Source organism: Mytilus californianus, unplaced genomic scaffold (genome assembly GCF_021869535.1).
Source record: "Mytilus californianus isolate M0D057914Y unplaced genomic scaffold, xbMytCali1.0.p SCAF_6, whole genome shotgun sequence".
Taxonomy (NCBI): Eukaryota; Metazoa; Mollusca; class Bivalvia; order Mytilida; family Mytilidae; genus Mytilus; species Mytilus californianus.
The window spans coordinates 77979177-78007031 of NW_026262712.1; the positions used below are offsets into that span (position 1 = coordinate 77979177).

The 27855-nt window shown below is 33.1% G+C and overlaps 1 protein-coding gene across 1 annotated transcript; it reads left to right on the plus strand.

Annotated features, from left to right (window-relative positions):
- Positions 1-27855, plus strand: LOC127705994 (uncharacterized). Its single transcript, XM_052210388.1, has 7 exons — positions 1-495; positions 834-940; positions 4170-5411; positions 6186-6216; positions 23106-23392; positions 25177-25204; positions 26551-27855. Exons 1-7 carry the CDS (start codon positions 159-161, stop codon positions 26844-26846), a joined length of 2328 nt encoding a protein of 775 aa, XP_052066348.1. The 5' UTR covers positions 1-158; the 3' UTR covers positions 26847-27855.

Here is a 27855-nt window from a genome sequence, read left to right on the forward strand (position 1 = left end):
ATGAAGTTATATTGAAACTACTGCGTGGTAAGCCAAATTTAATCATCGAAGATGCTTCCGTAACACACGATCTTTCCAGTGTTAATCGAATTGATCATGTAAATACAGTAGAGCCTAACACAACCCAAATACACACAGCAAAATTTATCAATGCAGAGATGTCAACTGAAACAGAGAAAAGTAATATCACGAAATTAAAAAATCAAGAGGCCAGTAAGCCTGAAGGTGAACAAAGGAAATCATTTCAAAGGCGCCAAGTATCAGATTATACAGCTTTATCCATTCATAAAGACGTCTTGAAAGAGCTTAAAGATGGGAAATTTAACATGGAAATTGCTCCTTCTGACCTTGTTGACTTTGGTGGACAAAGGTCATTTGATATGACTCATCAATTATTTATTCAGCAAAAAGGAACTTTTGTATTAATGTTTGATGGAAGCATAGGTTTATATGAACCACTGAAGGAATATCCACAAGGCAATTTCACAGCGGCATGTACGTTTAACAACATAGTTGTAATGTATTATCAAAAAAGATATTCGATATCTAGACGTAACTATCTCAACTCTTCTTAAATATGCAATGTTATTCAAAAACAATTTAAATAGGAAATATCTTGAAGTTTACTCTATTTAAAAGCCAGAAACTCGCTGTTGAACATTTTCATTTTAAACAACAAGTAATTCATGACTGTAACAATTTGACTTGATAATGCAACTCATTTTAAAAAGATGTTCTTACACAATACTTTCATTATCAACTATAAAATCATTAGAAGAAGTACATTGATAAGACATTTCAGTATTTTTTTTTATTTGCTGATATTTTTTCAGCAATACTTACTCATTGGGTCAATTCAGTCCTTGCGTATTGTGGAGACAGTGATGACAAAATGCCAATGATAGTATTCGCTGCTACGCATAGCGACTATTTTGAAGAGGTTTGTTTATATTTTTATATGAAAAAAATGTATGCAAGTTTAATCTAAAGAAAAAAGTAAAACCATTATTTTGTCTTTTTCGATATTGATAAATTAATAGCATACACAAGCTGTTACTGAACAAACAGATACAACACAAGTTACAAAAAACTGACGACATTTGAAATTTTTAAAGATCTGTCAAGCAAATTTCAGGTCAGTTTGGTACTTACTTGTTTTTTTATGGTTTATGGTGTCGACTGAAAATTCAGCTCCCCTGTTTTTTTTTCAATCTGATTATGTTGATACAATTTGATCCCTTATTTCGACTCTCTTTCGGATATGAAATTTTACATAGAATGATAGAAAATATTGCAGTGTCTGGTAAGACTGAACATATTTCTTTTTACATATGATTATTTTTGATAAAAAGCTGTTATCCAATACCTACAAAAAGATATGTTTAAATGTTAAGACATACAATGTTTGTATACACAACATTGTTTTTATTTTGCTACTTTTATACCGGTATCGACTCTTATAATAATGTTACACAATTGTGGAATGGAATTTAATTTTACGTTTTGTGAATTGTTTTGATATCAATTAAAAGTTGGATAATACAGATGTAATGAATTAGTATAATATTCATATCGGAAAACCCAGTGTCTTATGTACTTATTCCGATGGCGTTATTCGGCTTATCGAGGAATCAGTCCGTTGATACAAATTTGTATTGAGCTGCATATAAAAAAAGTCCTTTGATCTGAGTAGTACGTTTTTTTTTATCAGAATCTATTGACGAAACGTTTAAAGATCAGTTTCCAATCTTAAATTAATACTATCTATACAATTTAGTTCATTATTTTAAAATTACCATGTGGCAATTTTAAAAAGGTGTATGTATGCCAAGTAAACATCCAATAATTCTTTTATCACAATTGTTTTATTTTGTATATCTTTAAGATGAATTCGTGCGGATTTTATTGGTATTGATTTACTTATCGACTGTCATAGGCGACGGAACCGTGGGAGATAAAATGTTCCGAACCCCTCTGACTCCCTAAAAGGGATAGGTATATAAATCTCACGGTAATTATAGACTCACCAACTAAATGTTTTGTTCAGTTGCTTTCGTGTCTTAATGGCAAATACTTCTCTTTGCCACCCTCAGTGCAAATGAGCTGTCGTCCAATTCCTCATTTATATAGTTATGATAAAGAATGTAATAATAAGACAGAGATTTCAAAGGAATTCTGTTGAGAGATTGGTAATGTAGGTATGTTGCATGAAAGTACCTTTTCCTTATGAGTCCATTTCATGTCAACGTCGTCAATGAAAGTCAATGAAACGAAATGAATAAACTCATCATAGATACCAGGATTAAAATTTTGTACGATGTGAGCTAATAAATCCAAATGAGACCAACATCGTTCTACAATGAGTTTTCAATCTACCCAATATTTCAGATTAAGTGGATTTATTCCATCAATGATACCGTGACTCAGCCATAACTTAAACTTCTCAGCCACATAAACAATCGAGGTTGCATATATGAATAAAAGAAAGAAGAGGCTTCTCTCGTGCACATAACATCAGCATAGATGAACTTTTAGCGTAAAAAGAGAAAAGTGTCAACAAAACAATCCCTTTCATGCTGACTTCTTATTTCAATTCTAATAAGAATCAAACGTAAGCCGCGTAAATTGGTAAGAAATAGAAACACCCTAAGATAGACAAGATCTTGCTCTAAACAACCGCATTCTCTCGGTAGACCTTTCACAAATCTTGTGTTTTGAGAGCTTTTGACCATAATTGAAAGTTTGGTAACACAAATTTCTTTTCAACGTAAGATTTTGGCAAAAGATCCCAATTTGCTGAGAATTAGAGTAAAGTGATTGTTGTTATTAAATTTAGTTTTACACCAATTTTAGGTTTTTGCCTTATTATCTCTAAAACTCTGACAGATAAAAACAACTGTTAACATTAATAATGACCAGCAAAGAAAGATCTCCAGATAACTGATATTACTGAAACTGGAATTTTTGCTCTTTATTGATGACGTTTATGAAATTTCATTTTTCATATATTTTATTAAATTGATAAATATGGCAAAGTGTGATCAATTCAGTGGAATTAAATATTGTGATGGGTGCTAAGTCGAGACCCATTTCAGTTAAGGAGGGATTAGGACTTAAGAAGATTTTAGATCCCAATTTAATATTCTTATACGTGTCTACAAATAAAACAAATCTATTTTATTTTTTGAAATCTACCCGTGATAATATAACCGTCACAAAAAATACGTTCCTTTTTGTGACATTGATCCATTCATGTGACGCGCAGTTTATATTTCGTTTGTGGTGTCCTGGTGTGCTGTCGTAAATTCATGGGAGGTGTCCGTTGTTATTTTGCGGTTTACATGTTGTAATATACTATTATATTATTCATTTATGTATTTATATGTGTTGAGTGTTCTTGCGTTTGTTTGTACTGTATTCCTGTCACGTAGTGTTGTCAGCGGTATTTTTAACATTGCCATATAAGCGGGAGGTTTGGCTAGCCATAAAACCAGGTTCAATCCACCACTTTTCTTAAAATGTCCTGTACCAAGTCAGGAATATGGCAGTTGTTATCAAGTAGTCTGTTTCTATGTATGTTGGCGTTTGTTTTTGTTGCAGTTCAGTGTTTCTGTTGTTCCGTTGTTTTCCTCTTATAGTTGATGTGTTTCCCTCGGTTTTAGTTTGTAACCCGGACTTGTTTTCTCTTAATCGATTTATGACTTTTGAAAAGCGGTATACTACTGTTGCCTTTATTTAGAAATATTTTGATTGTGTTTTTTTAAAAAAAAAGTGATCTTGGTACTGAAAAAAATGAATCGCCTTGATTTCAATGTAATGCACATGAAAAACGGTATCTTTGTTAAAAAAAATAGTTTGTTTCTGGAAGAAAACATTGTGATAAAGATTAAAAGTTATGCCAAAATGACAAATGAGTGATTCAGTCTCATTGGATCGGTTGTTTTCTTCTTATGGTAATTAGTAAAGCTTTATCTATGCTAAAAGATAGAAGTGTTGGTTGAATTTATCTATAAATTATCTAAGCAGTTTCAAAAAATTTCTAAATAATTGCAAATCATAAAAAAAAAATTTACTGCAGAAAGAAATATCAACTATTTTCCAGATTTAAATTTTCTAGATAACTAAACAGAGAGATGCTGTTTTATCCTCCAAATTTGGTATATTTTCAGAAAGTACTGAAACGAAAAGCAAAACAGTATACAGAGGAACTGACAAAAATGTTTAGCATCCATAAACATAACAAACACATTGTTTGTGGCAGAGTATTTTTTATAAATGCTACCAATCCAAAAGATCTTGAAATCAAAAATCTTACAGCTGATTTGGTTGAAATTGCATTTCAACAGCCAACATGGGGTGAAAGGAAGCCAATAGCTTGGGTTCCGTTAGAATTGGTAATTTCCGAAATGAAATCGCGCGATGTCAAACTGATAACCAAAGCGGAAATGAAATTTCTTAACGAATCACACAATGATTTCGTACTGAATGATATTCAGTTTGAACACTTTCTAAAAATTCAACACTCCTTTGGTAAAATTCTCTATTTTGCCTTTCCTGGAATTGATGATTTCATTGTCCTGCAACCTGTAGCTATGGTAAATATTCTTCTGTCGTTTGTCACGGATGAATGTTTCTGGCCAAGGAAAAAACATCTAGCAAAGATACACAAAGATCTTCATGATGGTGGCTCCATTACAAAAAGTGATCTTTTCCAACTATGGAATCAGAAGCCTTTTAATGAGATAATGCCTGATGAGAACTACAAGAAATACATTCTGCAGGTTCTTATTCATCTTGATGTTCTGATTGAGCCCAAACGTCACAAAGAAGGACAATCTATGGCAAATGATTACCTGGTACCTTGTATTGTCAAAACTACAGCTCCAGCCAACTTTCTCGACAAGGACGTTGTTGGAGACAGAACATTATGCATAGCATATGAAATGACTGATCTAGCTGTCCCGTCTGCCTTATCGTTCAAGTTAATTGCCACAGCTTTGGTGGTGTGGCCACTGAAAGAAGAAAACGGTCGGCCGTGTCTATATTATCAGTCAGCTTTGTTGAATGTTGATGAACGCAATGAACTTCGTATAATGATTGAAGGACAGCATGTCATGGTGTACCTCACAAATGCAGAATCAATACATTTGATATCACCAGATGTGGCGGCAAGTATTCAAGAATGTCTTACATTAGCCTTGACCAACATTCTCAAGTTTTACCTTCAGAGTTTTGGAAAGTTTTCAGTCGACCTGGATGTTTCCCGCTTTTTCAACATTAAAGTTGGATTGATTTGTCACAGAGAGGTTTGCCTAGTACCGTTGTCGGATGTTAAACTACAGAAAGAATGGACATGCAAGCACGAAGTAAAGCATCAAACGAAATATCCAATGTACTGGATATTTGACAAGGTAAATTGTTTAATTGAATTCTCACTCAATTTTTTCATAGGCAACCACCTGTTTTAACAAATGTTTAATTATTTCCGAAAATTGTTTGATAAAAAGATAAGCGTTTCATTAACAATCTATTCAATCAATAGTCTAAAAATCGTTTTGCAAATTTAATTCTTCCGTCGGCCAAAACAAGTTTAATAAGAAATAGTTATTCTCGTAAAATTTAGTTCGAAGCGTCAATATGTCACGTTTTGGTTTGTTTCTTTTGTCTCTACCAGTAACAGTCGTGTCTATGATTTTTGCTGGAAAACCCGTTTTCATTTTAAACTTTCACATTCGATCAAGTTTTATTGGTAGACAAATACATTTACCAATCCACTGTTGCATTGTGCTTTATCAACGTACATGACGCTATGTACAACTCATTTTGACAAGAGTAAAGCAGAGGGTGATACTAATTGAGCAGGAACTGTCCTTCCGAAGCATCTGAGTTCACCCTGGTATTTTTTGCCGAGCTCGTTGCTTAGTCTTTAGTTTGACTGTTGTTTTTCTTTTTGTCGTTTCTTTTTATGTTTCTTTCTGACTATGGTATTTCTGTTTTTCTTCGATCTATTGTTTGTGTTGCCCCCTTGATATATGTTCCCTCTTTTTGTCTTATACCGTTTGTTTGACAGTCAACCTTGATGTGATCTTAATCTTCAATCGTCAAAATAGTGGAGTATAATTTTGTATTATTAGATAGATATAGTAAACATAATGTAAAAATATCTAATTTGTTTTTAATTTCAGACGAATGAACTTTGTCCTACCAGTTGTAAAGGTAAGATTTTTATGTGGCAGAAAAAAAGTTGTATGGCTTCCTTTTTCCATTCGTAAATGGCAATTCTTTGGTTTCATATCTTCTGTCCGTCGTCCGTCAATAAACTTTTACAAAATAGTTTCCTCTGAAACCCCAAGGCCAATTGAAACCAAAGTCAATCATCTTTGGTGTTGTTTAGTTTTCATATTTGTTCCCAGATAATCAGTTATTACTAAAATAAATCGTAGTTGTATATTCAGAGAATTGTTACAAAAGACAGAGAAAATGTGTCGTCAAGATAGAATTGCTCAGAATGTAGATATTTACCAATTGGCTATATACACAAAAATTATCAAACGACTCCTTTAGAGAGTTATTCTCCATAAAGGCGTTAGTGTTGGTCAATTAAAATTTTTTTTTGCGTATTATCTTTAAAACTATCATAGATTTATATATATATTAAAAACAGCAGAAATATTCAGGAATACAAGAATTATTGTGAGGACCCTCAGAACGATTAGCTTTGGCTAGTGAGGTTATGTAGACGAAACGCGGGTCTGGCGTATTAAATTATAATCCTGGTACCTTTGATAACTATTTACACCACTGGGTCGATGCCACTGCTGGTGGACGTTTCGTCCCCGAGGGTATCACCAGCCCAGTAGTCAGCACTTCGGTATTGACATGAATATCAATTATATGGTAATTTTTATAAAGTTCCTGTTACAAAACTTTGAATTTTTCGAAAAACTAAGGATTTCTTATCCCAGGAATAGATTACCTTAGCCGTATTTGGCACAACGTTTGGGAATTTTGGGTCCTCAATGCTCTTCAACTTTGTACTTGTTTGGCTTTATAACTATTTTGATCTGAGCGTCACTGATGAGTCTTATGTAGACGAAACGCGCGTCAGGCGTATTAAATTATAATCCTGGCACCTTTGATAACTATTATCCTCTTTAAAAAGAAATATTTGTATTCATGTAATGCCAAAATGACTGAAAACATCAATGGAGTTTTAAGACCTTATTGTATTTATTGTTAATTTGTTCTCGTCCTGAACATGCCACTGGACGACGCAAACAACAATCAATCATACAGAACTTTTGTTTTCAAGTTCATCACTGATGTTCTATTGTCAAGATAAAGGGTAAAGAAACCTATTTGTTTCTGTATAGTTTCAGCTGTACTATATTTTTAGGATTTGAAAGTGATGCCCTTGATTTAACTCCAAATGATCAACATTTTGTTCGATTAGCGAAACAAATAGAGGTAAGCGTGTTTGACCAATTTCTGTTCATCTAGGACTGACTACTGCAGAATGGGAAGGAATTGTATATCAATATGACAGAAATGGGGAGGTCGGCAAGAAGCTAATGGCATTGTATGAGTGGAAAAAGAAGAGAGAGGCAAAGCTTCAGCCAGTTAAATTGAAGCTGGTCTCTAATGCTTTATTAGAAGTTGACAGGCAACATTATCTTTGCCAGGTTTGTGACATTTTCTAACTTATTGCTCAGGCAGGGTTATGCGCAAGAATGGCTGAAATCGACATCATAAGTCTCCGATACAATGTAATATTTACCGATTATGATCATTCCCCTATTGTAACATTTTGAGACTAAATGACATAGATATAAGCAAATAGACTGCTTATATCTACGTTTTAGTTTAGAACATCGGTGAGGTAATGCTGCCATCAATTAATGTGCAGTCTGATTATGAATTATGTCTTTCAATACATTCTTTCTATCAAACGGCTAGACTTGGTAATCTTACATTTTGTCTAAGTACAGTTTGGTTAAATCTTTAAATTTGAACATATATCGTATACCAATGAGGATTTAATGCACAGTCTTGATAATCAAAAATCAATCACGAAGAAAATCAGTTGAAGATCAAATTTGTCATTTTTGTCAAGAGGATATTTATACAGTAACCTTAACATTTACAGAAGACTTCTGTGAAGTTATATGAAAACTGAAGATACCAAGAAGGGCCGTAATACTCGCAAGTCGATAAACAGATAAAATCATGACCAAAGGGGAACGGCAAAAAGCAGAAATATAGGTCACAAAAACATCTGTTGACCTGTAGATGTCGTAAATCTCCTTGTTTTCATAAAGATTGACAAACGAATCAAAACCCTATCTTATTACCGACGGTGATAAATTAATAGCCGTCATAAAAATTTTGATAACGATAAAACTTGAATATGAGACTGCAATCATATTTAAATCGTTAACTTTACTTAAAATTTTCGAATATTTTTTTAAGAATAAACAACACAGCAATTTAAGCCTCTCTTACATCAAGAACGCAAATTTATTATTAGCTCTCTCACCCCCTCATTTGTAGTTGCATGAAATATACGATTTAAGACCATAAGATAGTAACTTAACTCTTCAACTGTTTCGGTACTTATACATCCCTCGGATTTCAAATGTTTGGCTTTGAGCGTTCCTGATGAAAGTAAATCCAGAAAAGCGCTTCGGACGCATGAAATTATTAAACGTGTTGTTTTCAATTTTTTACTGAACAGCACACACAAGAGGCCTAAAAATAGGTTTCCTTTAGTATGCATGACGCATTCATACCCGGCATATTTCAGACTTTTAATCACAGAAGTAAGCACAAATAATGACTGAAAATCTCTATATGAATCATACAAAAACAAGTTTAACAACAAAAGTCACAGTTATAGATTGTGAACAATCAAATGTCTTTTTTAAACACAGACGGACCGGAAAAATAGAAAACGAACTCATTTTCAATCATTATCATAATCCAACCGTATCTTGATGATGATATGATATTTGAATAGATCATCAAATCATTTACAATTGTCATTCCAAGTTAGTATACGCAATGCAACGAAGTTTCGAAGCGTGTTATGTTTTATAACTGTTCATCCGACCGTTAGTCTGTGTGTAAGCTCGTCCGTCTTCACTTTGTTGTCATTATGTGTTGGGTAGGTGATCTTGCTAACAGAAGGTTCTTCCATATTTTTGTTTTGTCTCGTTATTTCAAGATCCAAAGTAATCCACTTTATGAGTTTCCGTTTCATACATGGAATTATAACAAGTGCTAGAGCAGGTAATTGGTGTCGCTAATTTGTACATTTAACTTTCAGATTCTGAGAGAAAATACCTGCCTAATAGGTAAGTTTGTAGACCGGCTAGAATAACTTAATAGGAATTAGTAAAACTATTAAATGTTTATATGGTTTATACGAAATTCAGTGAACGTTGAACGTCGCAGCGAAACAATGTAAATGATTGGAATTTGTATTCAATTTCATTCCTGTATCTTTTTACGGATCTGAAATTTCTTCAGTTTAATGAATATTATCGAAACTTCGTTTTCAGATTTCAATTCGGGGTTGGAACTATATGTCTATGTATTTCCCTTTTGTAATCCTTAATGAGGTTTAAATATTACAATTAAACTAGTGATACTAATAAAAAAAATCCATAATAATAATATGTGCAATTTTCCAAACTAAAAGTCATCGAAGAAGTTATATTTAGGGTTCATAATGTTTCCTAAATCTCCGTATGCATTTTAAATAAAACTTTAACAAATCAAACCTGTCTTTAATCGAATACACATAGAATAATGGCATATGTGTTTTTGATACTGACTTTATCAGCAAGAATATCGAGCGAACCTCTCTTTTGTAAGTCGAGAAAAAAAAATAACAATTGATAGTTTTCAAAAAAACCGTATTCATGTCTAATATGGAATAACCATACATCGTCTTTGAAATAAAAAGTATTTTGTGAGGCTTCGAAACAGATTGAGCAATTAAATTTTATTTCGTGCCGCGTACAACTAAATTTTATATCGGAAACAATGTATTGTTGTTCCCTTTTACTGCACCGCTCAAAATTAAATATTTTGGGTGAAAATGAAGCTGGTAATTAAAAATTCCATTAATCTATATTATGAAAAAGAGGTAGTGTTGGATATGAACAGAAACTAGACGTGCAATACGCTAACTACGAACCCATCATATGAATTGAAAGTTTGAAACGTGCAGACTGCGTTTCACTGTCCAAACATTAGTAGGATTTAACATCCACATTCCTCCATGACGTAGCTGTATATTTATACAACCCTGAAATTTAAAAGGATGCCCAATCGTTGTCGTCGCAGTCATTATATAAATAACACATAGGTGAGAGGCTGATTACAGCCGAAGATGCTTTACAATGTTTGTTTCTAGGGGTAACAATCGTCTCCTTTATCCTGTCAGCTATTTGTTGTTATTATTAAATATATCGGGAAAAATCCTATATGAACTTCAACGCGTTCATTCAATTAATCAAATATTGCAAAATAATGTGAACAGCATCTTTATTGAGCTATGTTATAAAAAGGCATACACTACTGTTGTATCGATGCTCTTAACAATTTCTTGTATTAGATTAATGTTTAAACATTATTGCAAGGCACTCGATACATTCTATATATTTCTTTAATTCATCTTAAATTGGCATTTCAGATATTGCAGACAGTCGCTTACAAGAGATTCCTGCTGATGAAGTTCTAAACAGACTGCCTAAACATATAGGAAACTGTGTCATACAGCTTGGTATTGAATTAGGACTCAGTTTCTATAGTATCGAGGAAACCATGCATAACCACTTCAAGGATATGTATAGTCAGTTATATGACATTTTGAAGAAATGGAAACAATCCAGCAGTATAAAACCAACCATATATAGATTGATGGTTGCCCTCCAGCGTACAGACTCTGGTGGACTTGCATTTTTAAGAGAAGAATATTTGCATCCTTAAACAAAGTCTTATTTCGTGAACCATAAAATCTATTAGTTAGAAAAATAAGTTGATAGTGTCAAATGATTATTTATAGATAGTTGTTTTCATTCAGAAACATACTTATTTTCTCTTTGCAAATCGACGGCAGAATTTCCAGGAAATCTCACCAGTTATGTATTGTATTTAAAATGTAGGATGCCAATTGATGCACACGACACTTATTTCCAAAATAATTTTTATCAGATACGCTCAAGACAAATCAGTTTGACAATAAAACATTGAAGTGCATAAAAAAAAACCATGCCGGCCTCTACAGATCAGCCAATTTCGTCTTATTGTCAGCGTGGAATAGATGTAACCTCAGTTTCAGAATTTACAAATATCATTTATACTATTTAAATATTGAAAATTGGCAACAGGGCGGATTGTTACCTCTTCGATTAACATTCGTGTAACAGCGCTCCAACTTAATGATAGTCGTGTGGGTATAATTTTCAGAAGTAACCGTCACCTCAACAGTTTGGAAAGCCAAATTCATAAAACATTCAAAACCATCAAAACTACGGGGCATATACATAACATTACAGCCAAAATGGCCAAAGTCATTTGCCCGAGAAAAACCATAACACTATAAGTTAACTCATCATAGATACCAGGATTAAAATTGTGTACGCCAGACGCGTGTTTTATCTTCAAAAGACTCATCAGTGACGCCCGAAGAAATAAAGTTAAAAAGGTCAAATTAAGTACGGTTGAAGAGCATTGAGGGCCAAAAATTCCGAAAGGTTTTGTCAAAGAAAGCTGAGGTAACCTATTCCTAGGGTAGAAAATCCCATCATAAAGCATCCTAGAAGTAATTGATCAGTGACAGGGAAATCTGCCTTTTTATATATCTGTTATATCTTATTTGCTACCTGCTTATTATCTACATGTTTTGCTATATGCTTGTGCTGTGAATTTTAATTGCTTTTTCTTCAGTGATTTGTTTTAATCATATTTATGTGCTTTTATGACATTTAAAGGTGCCTTTGATCCATGTGCTGTTTTACTTGTTGGTTTATGTATTTATAATTACCTTTGCTTATTGGGATTTTTTTGGTCAGTTTTTATGGACTTCCCCATTTTAAATTTACCTTGGAGCTCGGTATTTTTGTTAATACTTTTTTGTATATATGTTTGTAGTCTTAACTTCGGGAGTAACCAACTTTTGTTTAAAGACGGGTTCGTGCTGTTTTTGCTGTAGTTTTCCATATTGTATTTGTCTTCCTTTTTAAATGTCTGCTTTGTTTCTACCGATGACAGTCTGGTCTATCCTTTGTCCTGAAAATGGTGTTTTCATTTCCCCCGACTCCCCCCACCCTTACCCCCCCCCCCCCACCCCACCCTTACCCCTACCCCGGTCGGGGTTCGTGTTCGCAATCTTGTTTTCTGTGCGGTATCATGTTGACTTTTTGTTTTTTCCTCTTTTTATAACTGCTATATCTTGTTTAAATAGTCATTTATGTGTTCCTTGTACATATTTATTTGTTATTATTAGTATTTTCCTCTTCATCTTTTTATTTTATTATTTTACTATTATATTACTACTATTATTTTTATAATCATTATTATCATTATCATTACAATTCATTATTATTGTTGTTGTTGCTAACAAAACAAATGTCAGTCACGGTGCGTCGTCGTCCGTGTCACACTTTGTTAATCGAAATTTCCTAGAAAACAACTTGATAAAAAAATAAGCTTGCACATATTCTCCTACAGGTGGTGCAGTGTGCATTTGCTATATTGATTTTTATCTGAGTAAATTTAGGGGTTTCCTACACAGGCACTTGTTTCTGAAAAAAATACCTACATATTAAAGTATATAGGTAATTTTTTTTCCATAGACAAGTGCCTGTGGTTTACTTTACAAAAACATTGACTTCTCCGTTTCTGCTTTGGTTTCGGAGACGGGAGGCGACACACGTCTTCCACAGAAGACTCGTTTGTTATTATTATTATTTTGTGGAAGAGTATGCATCAAAATAATCTTATTTATTGTATGAACACATAATACATGTATAATTATATGACTCCTTTTGAAAAAAGAGAATATATGAATTGGAATAAATAACTTCGACTGTTCATTTGTTAGTTCGTCCGTTCTGTAAATTTTTCATTCATTTTAGAATATGATGCTGGTTGAATTTTGAGCTTATGACTATATCTAAACAAACTATAAGCCACATAAAAACTATACTTTTAAAGTATTGTTCATATCTTGGACAGTAAGATGGTTCGATGTCCATGATGTAATAATTAGGGTCCTTGAATCTTCGTCATTTATTTCCTTTCATATCATTATTATATTATGCCATTATTTTGTCAATTTGAATAGGTTCTGATTAAGAAGATAATAATAAAATTAGATAATGATACATGTGATAGTAGCAGCTATACTAATGTGTCAAAAATATAGTCAAATCCGAGAAAAGTATATTAAAAAGTATTATTGGAGAAATCCATCTGCATACAAAGATCATACAAACTTATCGAATTGTTATCTGTAAGAAATATTAAAGAATTAAATAACTTAGGTATATTTTTAAATCATCAGAAAAACTCAGAATTTAATTGCCTGTATTTAGTATATTTGTTTTCACATATTGTGTTTATAAAAAGTATGTAATTCTCCGCTCGTATTTCGTATTATATTTTATTTCGTGTACACCTTTAATTTATCAGTGGCGGATCTAGAGGGGGGGTTCCGGGGGTTGGAACCCCCCTTTTATTAAGACGATCAATGCATTTGAACGGGGACATATAGTTGGAACCCCCCCCTTTATCCTGGGTTGGGAACCCCCCTTTTAAAAATGACTGGATCCGCCCCTGTTTATATACTGTGTAACTCAATATTTTGTAAGAATTCTTGTTATAGGTGCATATAAAATTATTATCATTATATGTATGTATCCTATATAAGCTGTATTTGCTTTTGGAATAAAGTATATATTATAATAATGGTAATAAAAATAGTCAAATTATGTTATATTAAGGAACTGAAATTGAAATTGAATTTCCCTCAGTCAGCTGGTAAACTGAATATTTCTTACATCCATTCTGTAGCTTCATTCTTCAAAATATTTTTCACTGATTCATGTAGTCTTCTTCAAAATATTTACTTAAATCAAACCATTTTCTGGAGGATCTCCTAAACAATCATTCAGAAGATTAATATTTTGAAAAAAGAAACCATTAGTTTGTCATTTGAAATTGGTTCTGATTAACAAAATAAAAAGAAAGGTAGATAATGATAGTAGCAGCTATACTAATAATGATAATAAAAGAAGTAAAATTATGTTATATTAAGGAACTGAAATTGAAAGAAAAGGAATCTGCTTTATTTTTCCAAACCACTTTCTGTTAAGGAAATTATTTTTTTTCTTAAATAAATGATATTTTGTTTTAGATTTTGCATTGAAAAATTATATGCCTATTTCCGTTTTCCGATTTACAAATATTACATACATATAAGTAACAGAACATGTTAATTTGATAGGAACCATACTTTGTACTAAATCGATACGTTTAGTTGGGTTTTTAAAGTGCTAGCTATATAGTTGATCATAGTTCATAAAGGAAACAGTCCGCAGGAAGATATCCCACCGAGCCGGGACGAATTATTCTGATTCTGAGCCGACCAATCTTTTCCCATACTCTTAAATGCCACGTGCTTATCGAAGAAACAACACACTGGTCCTCAAGTCTTTGATTTTGGTCGGCTTTTGAATTCCTTTTTCAAGTAAATCCTCAAGTCTTTGATTTTGGTCGGCTTTTGAATTCCTTTTTCAAGTAAAATGTCATCCTGTGATGGTAGCTTGACTGTGCAAGATTTTTATCTTAACGATGTATGGTTTAGATAGTCGCAGGGGAGAATAGTGCGTACGTAAATCAAGTTTAACACCACCAAATGCTGTGACTCTATACTAGATTATAAAAAAGAAGATGTGGTATGATTGCCAATGGGACAACTCTCCACAAGAGACCAAATGACACAGAAATTAACAACTATAGGTCACCGTACGGCCTTCAACAATGAGCAAAGCTCATACCGCACAGTCAGCTACAAAAAGGCCCCGAAATGACAATGTAAATCAATTCAAACGAGAAAACTAACGACCTAATTTATGTACAGAAAATGAACAAAAAACAAATATGTAACACATAAACAAACGACAACCACCGAATTACAGGCTCCTGACTTGGGACATGCACATACATACAGAATGTGGCGGGGTTAAACATGTTAGCGGGATCCCAACCCTCCCCCTAACCTGGGACAGTGGTGTAACAGTACAACATAAGAACGAACTATAAAAATCAGTTGAAAGAGGCTTAACTCATCAGATGGATAAAAATACAAATACTACAAATACAAGTGGACGTGGCCGGGTACTTGTACATCCAAACAACAAAAAGACACAAAGTATAGATCTGAGAGTACTCGCAGTTACTGACAGCTAGTTCAAAGCCACTAACAACTAATAAAAAAAATCATGCATCCAAGACTAAATTATCAATCCGTACACATCCAACATCCTATGGATTTAGTGTAAAGACGTCATAAACAGTCAGAGAAACACATGACCTTGTTAAGCTATTTGGACAATGTGTTCTTTCTTTTTCTTTGTATGTCTTTGTTTTTCAGAGTCGGGTGTTGGTGGTTCGTGTGGTCTGTTGTACTGTCCAATAGTTTTCATGATGTGTACAAGTAATTCAACTACTGCTAATTCAGTCATACGTTCATGTTGTTATCGTTTGATCAGTTTAGCTGCTGGTTGACTCTTAGTTCTTGAGAACGCCCTCAGCTTAGTCGACAAGACTTCAATACTTTTGGCATGATTTGAATAATGCATATAAATTGCAAATGTTTAGTGTAGTTCTACAGCAGCTAAGGCTACAACTCTGTAATTTAATGTTGCCCTTAGAAGTATTTTGTTGCTTGATCGCGTTTTGGTGTTGTTTTTCGAAATGTCTTATATATTTACCTTCCAAGTATTATAAGCTCATTAATTCACAGTTAATTTCATCTGCTGATTGTAAATCTCATATAAGAATTGTTACATTATTTGAAAACATGTAGATGTTATTGATTGAATTACCTTGTAATATGTTTTTAATAAAGGTAACAATGAAGTTATATTGAAACTACTGCGTGGAAGGCCAAATTTAATCATCGAAGATGCTTCCGTAACACACGATCTTTCCAGTGTTAATCGAATTGATCATGTAAATACAGTAGAGCCTAACACAACCCAAATACGCACAGCAAAATTTATCAATGCAGAGATGTCAACTGAAACAGAGAAAAGTAATATCACGAAATTAAAAAATCAAGAGGCCAGTAAGCCTGAAGGTGAACAAAGGAAATCATTTCAAAGGCGCCAAGTATCAGATTATACAGCTTTATCCATTCATAAAGACGTCTTGAAAGAGCTTAAAGATGGGAAATTTAACATGGAAATTGCTCCCTCTGACCTTGTTGACTTTGGTGGACAAAGGTCATTTGATATGACTCATCAATTATTTATTCAGCAAAAAGGAACTTTTGTATTAATGTTTGATGGAAGCATAGGTTTATATGAACCACTGAAGGAAAATCCACAAGGCAATTTCACAGCGGCATGTACGTTTAACAACATAGTTGTAATGTATTATCAAAAAAGATATTCGATATCTAGACGTAACTATCTCAACTCTTCTGAAATATGCAATGTTATTCAAAAACAATTTAAATAGGAAATATCTTGAAGTTTACTCTATTTAAAAGCCAGAAACTCGCTGTTGAACATTTTCATTTTAAACAACAAGTAATTCATGACTGTAACAATTTGACTTGATAATGCAACTCATTTTAAAAAGATGTTCTTACACAATACTTTCATTATCAACTATAAAATCATTAGAAGAAGTACATTGATAAGACATTTCAGTATTTTTTTTTATTTGCTGATATTTTTTCAGCAATACTTACTCATTGGGTCAATTCAGTTCTTGCGTATTGTGGAGACAGTGATGACAAAATGCCAATGATAGTATTCGCTGCTACGCATAGCGACTATTTTGAAGAGGTTTGTTTATATTTTTATATGAAAAAAAATCTATGCAAGTTTAATCTGATAAAAGTTTAATCTAAAGAAAAAATTAAAACCATTATTTTGTCTTTTTCGATATTGATAAATTAATAGCATACACAAGCTGTTACTGAACAAACAGATACAACACAAGTTACAAAAAACTGACGACATTTGAAATTTTTAAAGATCTGTCAAGCAAATTTCAGGTCAGTTTGGTATTTACTTGTTTTTTTATGGTTTATGGTGTCGACTGAAAATTCAGCTTCCCTGTTTTTTTTTTTTCAATCTGATTATGTTGATACAATTTGATCCCTTATTTCGACTCTCTTTCGAACATGAAATTTTACATAGAATGATAGAAAATATTGCAGTGTCTGGTAAGACTGAACATATTTCTTTTTACATATGATTATTTTTGATAAAAAGCTGTTATCCAATACCTACAAAAAGATATGTTTAAATGTTAAGACATACAATGTTTGTATACACAACATTGTTTTTATTTTGCTACTTTTATACCGGTATCGACTCTTATAATAATGTTACACAATTGTGGAATGGAATTTAATTTTACGTTTTGTGAATTGTTTTGATATCAATTAAAAATTGGATAATACAGATGTAATGAATTAGTATAATATTCATATCGGAAAACCCAGTGTCTTATGTACTTATTCCGATGGCGTTATTCGGCTTATCGAGGAATCAGTCCGTTGATACAAATTTGTATTGAGCTGCATATAAAAAAAGTCCTTTGATCTGAGTAGTACGTTTTTTTTATCAGAATCTATTGACGAAACGTTTAAAGATCAGTTTCCAATCTTAAATTAATACTATCTATACAATTTAGTTCATTATAAAATTACCATGTGGCAATTTTAAAAAGGTGTATGTATGCCAAGTAAACATGCAATAATTCTTTTATCGCAATTGTTTTATTTTGTATATCTTTAAGATGAATTCGTGCGGATTTTATTGGTATTGATTTACTTATTGACTGTCATAGGCGACAGAACCGTGGGAGATAAAATGTTCCGAACCCCTCTGACTCCCTAAAAGGGATAGGTATATAAATCTCACGGTAATTATAGACTCACCAACTAAATGTTTTGTTCAGTTGCTTTCGTGTCTTAATGGCAATTACTTCTCTTTGCCACCCTCACATCGTACAAAATTTTAATCTGGTATCTATGATGAGTTTATTCATTTCGTTTCATTGACTTTCATTGACGACGTTGACATGAAATGGACTCATAAGGAAAAGGTACTTTCATGCAACATACCTACATTACCAATCTCTCAACAGAATTCCTTTGAAATCTCTGTCTTATTATTACATTCTTTATCATAACTATATAAATGAGGAATTGGACGACAGCTCATTTGCACTGAGCTAATAAATCCAAATGAGACCAACATCGTTCTACAATGAGTTTTCAATCTACCCAATATTTCAGATTAAGTGGATTTATTCCATCAATGATACCGTGACTCAGCCATAACTTAAACTTCTCAGCCACATAAACAATCGAGGTTGCATATATGAATAAAAGAAAGAAGAGGCTTCTCTCGTGCACATAACATCAGCATAGATGAACTTTTAGCGTAAAAAGAGAAAAGTGTCAACAAAACAATCCCTTTCATGCTGACTTCCTATTTCAATCCTAATAAGAATCAAACGTAAGCCGCGTAAATTGGTAAGAAATAGAAACACCCTAAGATAGACAAGATCTTGCTCTAGACAACCGCATTTGCTCTCGGTAGACCTTTCACAAATCTTGTGTTTTGAGAGCTTTTGACCATAATTGAAAGTTTGGTAACACAAATTTCTTTTCAACGTAAGATTTTGGCAAAAGATCCCAATTTGCTGAGAATTAGAGTAAAGTGATTATTGTTATTAAATTTAGTTTTACACCAATTTTAGGTTTTTGCCTTATTATCTCTAAAACTCTGACAGATAAAAATAACTGTTAACATTAATAATGACCAGCAAAGAAAGATCTCCAGATAACTGATATTACTGAAACTGGAATTTTTGCTCTTTATTGATGACGTTTATGAAATTTCATTTTTCATATATTTTATTAAATTGATAAACATGGCAAAGTGTGATCAATTCAGTGGAATTAAATATTGTGATGGGTGCTAAGTCGAGACCCATTTCAGTTAAGGAGGGATTAGGACTTAAGAAGATTTTAGATCCCAATTTAATATTCTTATACGTGTCTACAAATAAAACAAATCTATTTTATTTTTTGAAATCTACCCGTGATAATATAAACGTCACAAAAAATACGTTCCTTTTTGTGACATTGATCCATTCATGTGACGCGCAGTTTATATTTCGTTTGTGGTGTCCTGGTGTGCTGTCGTAAATTCATGGGAGGTGTCCGTTGTTATTTTGCGGTTTACAGGTTGTAATATACTATTATATTATTCATTTATGTATTTATATGTGTTGAGTGTTCTTGCGTTTGTTTGTACTGTATTCCTGTCACGTAGTGTTGTCAGCGGTATTTTTAACATTGCCATATAAGCGGGAGGTTTGGCTAGCCATAAAACCAGGTTCAATCCACCATTTTTCTTAAAATGTCCTGTACCAAGTCAGGAATATGGCAGTTGTTATCAAGTAGTCTGTTTCTATGTATGTTGGCGTTTGTTTTTGTTGCAGTTCAGTGTTTCTGTTGTTCCGTTGTTTTCCTCTTATAGTTGATGTGTTTCCCTCGGTTTTAGTTTGTAACCCAGACTTGTTTTCTCTTAATCGATTTATGACTTTTGAAAAGCGGTATACTACTGTTGCCTTTATTTAGAAATATTTTGATTGTGTTTTTTTTTTTTAAAAGTGATCTTGGTACTGAAAAATGAATCGCCTTGATTTCAATGTAATGCACATGAAAAACGGTATCTTTGTTAAAAAAAATAGTTTGTTTCTGGAAGAAAACATTGTGATAAAGATTAAAAGTTATGCCAAACTGACAAATGAGTGATTCAGTCTCATTGGATCGGTTGTTTTCTTCTTATGGTAATTAGTAAAGCTTTATCTATGCTAAAAGATAGAAGTGTTGGTTGAATTTATCTATAAATTATCTAAGCAGTTTCAAAAAATTTCTAAATAATTGCAAATCATAAAAAAAAAAATTACTGCAGAAAGAAATATCAACTATTTTCCAGATTTAAATTTTCTAGATAACTAAACAGAGAGATGCTGTTTCATCTTCCAAATTTGGTATATTTTCAGAAAGAACTGAAAAGAAAAGCAAAACAGTATACAGAGGAACTGACAAAAATGTTTAGCATCCATAAACATAACAAACACATTGTTTGTGGCAGAGTATTTTTTATAAATGCTACCAATCCAAAAGATCTTGAAATCAAAAATCTTACAGCTGATTTGGTTGAAATTGCATTTCAACAGCCAACATGGGGTGAAAGGAAGCCAATAGCTTGGGTTCCGTTAGAATTGGTAATTTCCGAAATGAAATCGCGCGATGTCAAACTGATAACCAAAGCGGAAATGAAATTTCTTAACGAATCACACAATAGCAATAGCATATGAAATGACTGATCTAGCTGTCCCGTCTGCCTTATCGTTCAAGTTAATTGCCACAGCTTTGGTGGTGTGGCCACTGAAAGAAGAAAACGGTCGGCCGTGTCTATATTATCAGTCAGCTTTGTTGAATGTTGATGAACGCAATGAACTTCGTATAATGATTGAAGGACAGCATGTCATGGTGTACCTCACAAATGCAGAATCAATACATTTGATATCACCAGATGTGGCGGCAAGTATTCAAGAATGTCTTACATTAGCCTTGACCAACATTCTCAAGTTTTACCTTCAGAGTTTTGGAAAGTTTTCAGTCGACCTGGATGTTTCTCGCTTTTTCAACATTAAAGTTGGATTGATTTGTCACAGAGAGGTTTGCCTAGTACCGTTGTCGGATGTTAAACTACAGAAAGAATGGACATGCAAGCACGAAGTAAAGCATCAAACGAAATATCCAATGTACTGGATATTTGACAAGGTAAATTGTTTAATTGAATTCTCACTCAATTTTTTCATAGGCAACCACCTGTTTTAACAAATGTTTAATTATTTCCGAAAATTGTTTGATAAAAAAATAAGCGTTTCATTAACAATCTATTCAATCAATAGTCTAAAAATCGTTTTGCAAATTTAATTCTTCCGTCGGCCAAAACAAGTTTAATAAGAAATAGTTATTCTCGTAAAATTTAGTTCGAAGCGTCAATATGTCACGTTTTGATTTGTTTTTTTTTGTCTCTACCAGTAACAGTCGTGTCTATGATTTTTGCTGGAAAACCCGTTTTCATTTTAAACTTTCACATTCGATCAAGTTTTATTGGTAGACAAATACATTTACCAATCCACTGTTGCATTGTGCTTTATCAACGTACATGACGCTATGTACAACTCATTTTGACAAGAGTAAAGCAGAGGGTGATACTAATTGAGCAGGAACTGTCCTTCCGAAGCATCTGAGTTCACCCTGGTATTTTTTGCCGAGCTCGTTGCTTAGTCTTTAGTTTGACTGTTGTTTTTCTTTTTGTCGTTTCTTTTTATGTTTCTTTCTGACTATGGTATTTCTGTTTTTCTTCGATCTATTGTTTGTGTTGCCCCCTTGATATATGTTCCCTCTTTTTGTCTTATACCGTTTGTTTGACAGTCAACCTTGATGTGATCTTAATCTTCAATCGTCAAAATAGTGGAGTATAATTTTGTATTATTAGATAGATATAGTAAACATAATGTAAGAATATCTAATTTGTTTTTAATTTCAGACAAATGAACTTTGTCCTACCAGTTGTAAAGGTAAGATGTTTATGTGGCAGAAAAAAAGTTGTATGGCTTCTTTTTTCCATTCGTAAATGGCAATTCTTTGGTTTCATATCTTCTGTCCGTCGTCCGTCAATAAACTTTTACAAAATAGTTTCCTCTGAAACCCCAAGGCCAATTGAAACCAAAGTCAATCATCTTTGGTGTTGTTTAGTTTTCATATTTGTTCCCAGATAATCAGTTATTACTTAAATAAATCGTAGTTGTATATTCAGAGAATAGTCACAAAAGACAGAGAAAATGTGTCGTCAAGATAGAATTGCTCAGAATGTAGATATTTACCAATTGGCTATATACACAAAAATTATCAAACGACTCCTTTAGAGAGTTATTCTCCGTAAAGGCGTTAGTGTTGGTCAATTTAAATTTTTTTTGGCGTATTATCTTTAAAACTATCATAGATTTATATATATATTAAAAACAGCAGAAATATTCAGGAATACAAGAATTATTATGAGGACCCTCAGAACGATTAGCTTTGGCTAGTGAGGTTATGTAGACGAAACGCGCGTCTGGCGTATTAAATTATAATCCTGGTACCTTTGATAACTATTTACACCACTGGGTCGATGCCACTGCTGGTGGATGTTTCGTCCCCGAGGGTATCACCAGCCCAGTAGTCAGCACTTCGGTGTTGACATGAATATCAATTATATGGTAATTTTTATAAAGTTCCTGTTACAAAACTTTGAATTTTTCGAAAAACTAAGTATTTTCTTATCCCAGGAATAGATTACCTTAGCCGTATTTGGCACAACTTTTGGGAATTTTGGGTCCTCAATGCTCTTCAACTTTGTACTTGTTTGGCTTTATAACTATTTTGATCTGAGCGTCACTGATGAGTCTTATGTAGACGAAACGCGCGTCTGGCGTATTAAATTATAATCCTGGTACCTTTGATAGCTATTATCCTCTTTAAAAAGAAATATTTGTATTCATGTAATGCCAAAATGACTGAAAACATCAATGAAGTTTGAAGACCTTATTGTATTTATTGTTAATTTGTTCTCGTCCTGAACAGGCCACTGGACGACGCAAACAACAATCAATCAAACAGAACTTTTGTTTTCAAGTTCATCACTGATGTTCTATTGTCAAGATAAAGGGTAAAGAAACCTATTTGTTTCTGTATAGTTTCAGCTGTACTATATTTTTAGGATTTGAAAGTGATGCCCTTGATTTAACTCCAAATGATCAACATTTTGTTCGATTAGCGAAACAAATAGAGGTTAGCGTGTTTGACCAATTTCTGATTCATCTAGGACTGACTACTGCAGAATGGGAAGGAATTGTATATCAATATGACGGAAATGGGGAGGTCGGCAAGAAGCTAATGGCATTGTATGAGTGGAAAAAGAAGAGAGAGGCAAAGCTTCAGCCAGTTAAATTGAAGCTGGTCTCTAATGCTTTAATAGAAGTTGACAGGCAACATTATCTTTGCCAGGTTTGTGACATTTTCTAACTTATTGCTCAGGCAGGGTTATGCGCAAGAATGGCTGAAATCGACATCATAAGTCTCCGATACAATGTAATATTTACCGATTATGATCATTCCCCTATTGTAACATTTTGAGCGGATGTTGCACTCTCTCTCTCTCTCTCTCTCTGAGTTCATACGATTCCATCAGGTTTTCTTTCTCTTGGTTTTATGGATTTACGATATACACATAAGAAGATGCGACATGATAGCAAATGAGACGGCTATTTGCTAGAGACTAAATGACATAGATATAAGCAAATAGACTGCTTATATCTACGTTTTAGTTTAGAACATCGGTGAGGTAATGCTGCCATCAATTAATGTGCAGTCTGATTATGAATTATGTCTTTCAATACATTTTTTCTATCAAACGGCTAGACTTGGTAATCTTACATTTTGTCTAAGTACAGTTTGGTTAAATCTTTAAATTTGAACATATATCGTATACCAATGAGGATTTAATGCACAGTCTTGATAATCAAAAATCAATCACGAAGAAAATCAGTTGAAGATCAAATTTGTCATTTTTGTCAAGAGGATATTTATACAGTAACCTTAACATTTACAGAAGACTTCTGTGAAGTTATATGAAAACTGAAGATACCAAGAAGGGCCGTAATACTCGCAAGTCGATAAACAGATAAAATCATGACCAAAGGGGAACGGCAAAAAAGCAGAAATATAGGTCACAAAAACATCTGTTGACCTGTAGATGTCGTAAATCTCCTTGTTTTCATAAAGATTGACAAACGAATCAAAACCCTATCTTATTACCGACGGTGATAAATTAATAGCCGTCATAAAAATTTTGATAACGATAAAACTTGAATATGAGACTGCAATCATATTTAAATCGTTAACTTTACTTAAAATTTTCGAATATTTTTTTAAGAATAAACAACACAGCAATTTAAGCCTCTCTTACATCAAGAACGCAAATTTATTATTAGCTCTCTCACCCCCTCATTTGTAGTTGCATGAAATATACGATTTACGACCATAAGATAGTAACTTAACTCTTCAACTGTTTCGGTACTTATACATCCCTCGGATTTCAAATGTTTGGCTTTGAGCGTTCCTGATGAAAGTAAATCCAGAAAAGCGCTTCGGACGCATGAAATTATTAAACGTGTTGTTTTCAATTTTTTACTGAACAGCACACACAAGAGGCCTAAAAATAGGTTTCCTTTAGTATGCATGACGCATTCATACCCGGCATATTTCAGGCTTTTAATCACAGAAGTAAGCACAAATAATGACTGAAAATCTCTATATGAATCATACAAAAACAAGTTTAACAACAAAAGTCACAGTTATAGATTGTGAACAATCAAATGTCTTTTTTAAACACAGACAGACCGGAAAAATAGAAAACGAACTCATTTTCAATCATTATCATAATCCAACCGTATCTTGAAGATGATATGATATTTGAATAGATCATCAAATCATTTACAATTGTCATTCCAAGTTAGTATACGCAATGCAACGAAGTTTCGAAGCGTGTTATGTTTTATAACTGTTCATCCGACCGTTAGTCTGTGTGTAAGCTCGTCCGTCTTCACTTTGTTGTCATTATGTGTTGGGTAGGTGATCTTGCTAACAGAAGGTTCTTCCATATTATTGTTTTGTCTCGTTATTTCAAGATCCAAAGTAATCTACTTTATGAGTTTCCGTTTCATACATGGAATTATAACAAGTGCTAGAGCAGGTAATTGGTGTCGCTAATTTGTACATTTAACTTTCAGATTCTGAGAGAAAATACCTGCCTAATAGGTAAGTTTGTAGACCGGCTAGAATAACTTAATAGGAATTAGTAAAACTGTTAAATGTTTATATGGTTTATACAAAATTCAGTGAACGTTGAACGTCGCAGCGAAACAATGTAAATGATTGGAATTTGTATTCGATTTCATTCCTGTATCTTTTTACGGATCTGAAATTTCTTCAGTTTAATGAATATTATCGAAACTTCGTTTTCAGATTTCAATTCGGGGTTGGAACTATATGTCTATGTATTTCCCTTTTGTAATCCTTAATGAGGTTTAAATATTACAATTAAACTAGTGATACTAATAAAAAAAATCCATAATAATAATATGTGCAATTTTCCAAACTAAAATTCATCGAAGAAGTTATATTTAGGGTTCATAATGTTTCCTAAATCTCCGTATGCATTTTAAATAAAACTTTAACAAATCAAACCTGTCTTTAATCGAATACACATAGAATAATGGCATATGTGTTTTTGATACCGACTTTATCAGCAAGAATATCGAGCGAACCTCTCTTTTGTAAGTCGAGAAAAAAAAATAACAATTGATAGTTTTCAAAAAAACCGTATTCATGTCTAATATGGAATAACCATACATCGTCTTTGAAATAAAAAGTATTTTGTGAGGCTTCGAAACAGATTGAGCATTTAAATTTTAGTTCGTGCCGCGTACAACTAAATTTTATATCGGAAACAATGTATTGTTGTTCCCTTTTACTGCACCGCTCAAAATTAAATATTTTGGGTGAAAATGAAGCTGGTAATTAAAAATTCCATTAATCTATATTATGAAAAAGAGGTAGTGTTGGATATGAACAGAAACTAGACGTGCAATACGCTAACTACGAACCCATCATATGAATTGAAAGTTTGAAACGTGCAGACTGCGTTTCACTGTCCAAACATTAGTAGGATTTAACATCCACATTCCTCCATGACGTAGCTGTATATTTATACAACCCTGAAATTTAAAAGGATGCCCAATCGTTGTCGTCGCAGTCATTATATAAATAACACATAGGTGAGAGGCTGATTACAGCCGAAGATGCTTTACAATGTTTGTTTCTAGGGGTAACAATCGTCTCCTTTATCCTGTCAGCTATTTGTTGTTATTATTAAATATATCGGGAAAAATCCTATATGAACTTCAACGCGTTCATTCAATTAATCAAATATTGCAAAATAATGTGAACAGCATCTTTATTGAGCTATGTTATAAAAAGGCATACACTACTGTTGTATCGATGCTCTTAACAATTTCTTGTATTAGATTAATGTTTAAACATTATTGCAAGGCACTCGATACATTCTATATATTTCTTTAATTCATCTTAAATTGGCATTTCAGATATTGCAGACAGTCGCTTACAAGAGATTCCTGCTGATGAAGTTCTAAACAGACTGCCTAAACATATAGGAAACTGTGTCATACAGCTTGGTATTGAATTAGGACTCAGTTTCTATAGTATCGAGGAAACCATGCATAACCACTTCAAGGATATGTATAGTCAGTTATATGACATTTTGAAGAAATGGAAACAATCCAGCAGTATAAAACCAACCATATATAGATTGATGGTTGCCCTCCAGCGTACAGACTCTGGTGGACTTGCATTTTTAAGAGAAGAATATTTGCATCCTTAAACAAAGTCTTATTTCGTGAACCATAAAATCTATTAGTTAGAAAAATAAGTTGATAGTGTCAAATGATTATTTATAGATAGTTGTTTTCATTTAGAAACATACTTATTTTCTCTTTGCAAATCGACGGCAGAATTTCCAGGAAATCTCACCAGTTATGTATTGTATTTAAAATGTAGGATGCCAATTGATGCACACGACACTTATTTCCAAAATAATTTTTATCAGATACGCTCAAGACAAATCAGTTTGACAATAAAACATTGAAGTGCATAAAAAAAAACCATGCCGGCCTCTACAGATCAGCCAATTTCGTCTTATTGTCAGCGTGGAATAGATGTAACCTCAGTTTCAGAATTTACAAATATCATTTATACTATTTAAATATTGAAAATTGGCAACAGGGCGGATTGTTACCTCTTCGATTAACATTCGTGTAACAGCGCTCCAACTTAATGATAGTCGTGTGGGTATAATTTTCAGAAGTAACCGTCACCTCAACAGTTTGGAAAGCCAAATTCATAAAACATTCAAAACCATCAAAACTACGGGGCATATACATAACATTACAGCCAAAATGGCCAAAGTCATTTGCCCGAGAAAAACCATAACACTATAAGTTAACTCATCATAGATACCAGGATTAAAATTGTGTACGCCAGACGCGTGTTTTATCTTCAAAAGACTCATCAGTGACGCCCGAAGAAATAAAGTTAAAAAGGTCAAATTAAGTACGGTTGAAGAGCATTGAGGGCCAAAAATTCCGAAAGGTTTTGTCAAAGAAAGCTGAGGTAACCTATTCCTAGGGTAGAAAATCCCATCATAAAGCATCCTAGAAGTAATTGATCAGTGACAGGGAAATCTGCCTTTTTATATATCTGTTATATCTTATTTGCTACCTGCTTATTATCTACATGTTTTGCTATATGCTTGTGCTGTGAATTTTAATTGCTTTTTCTTCAATGATTTGTTTTAATCATATTTATGTGCTTTTATGACATTTAAAGGTGCC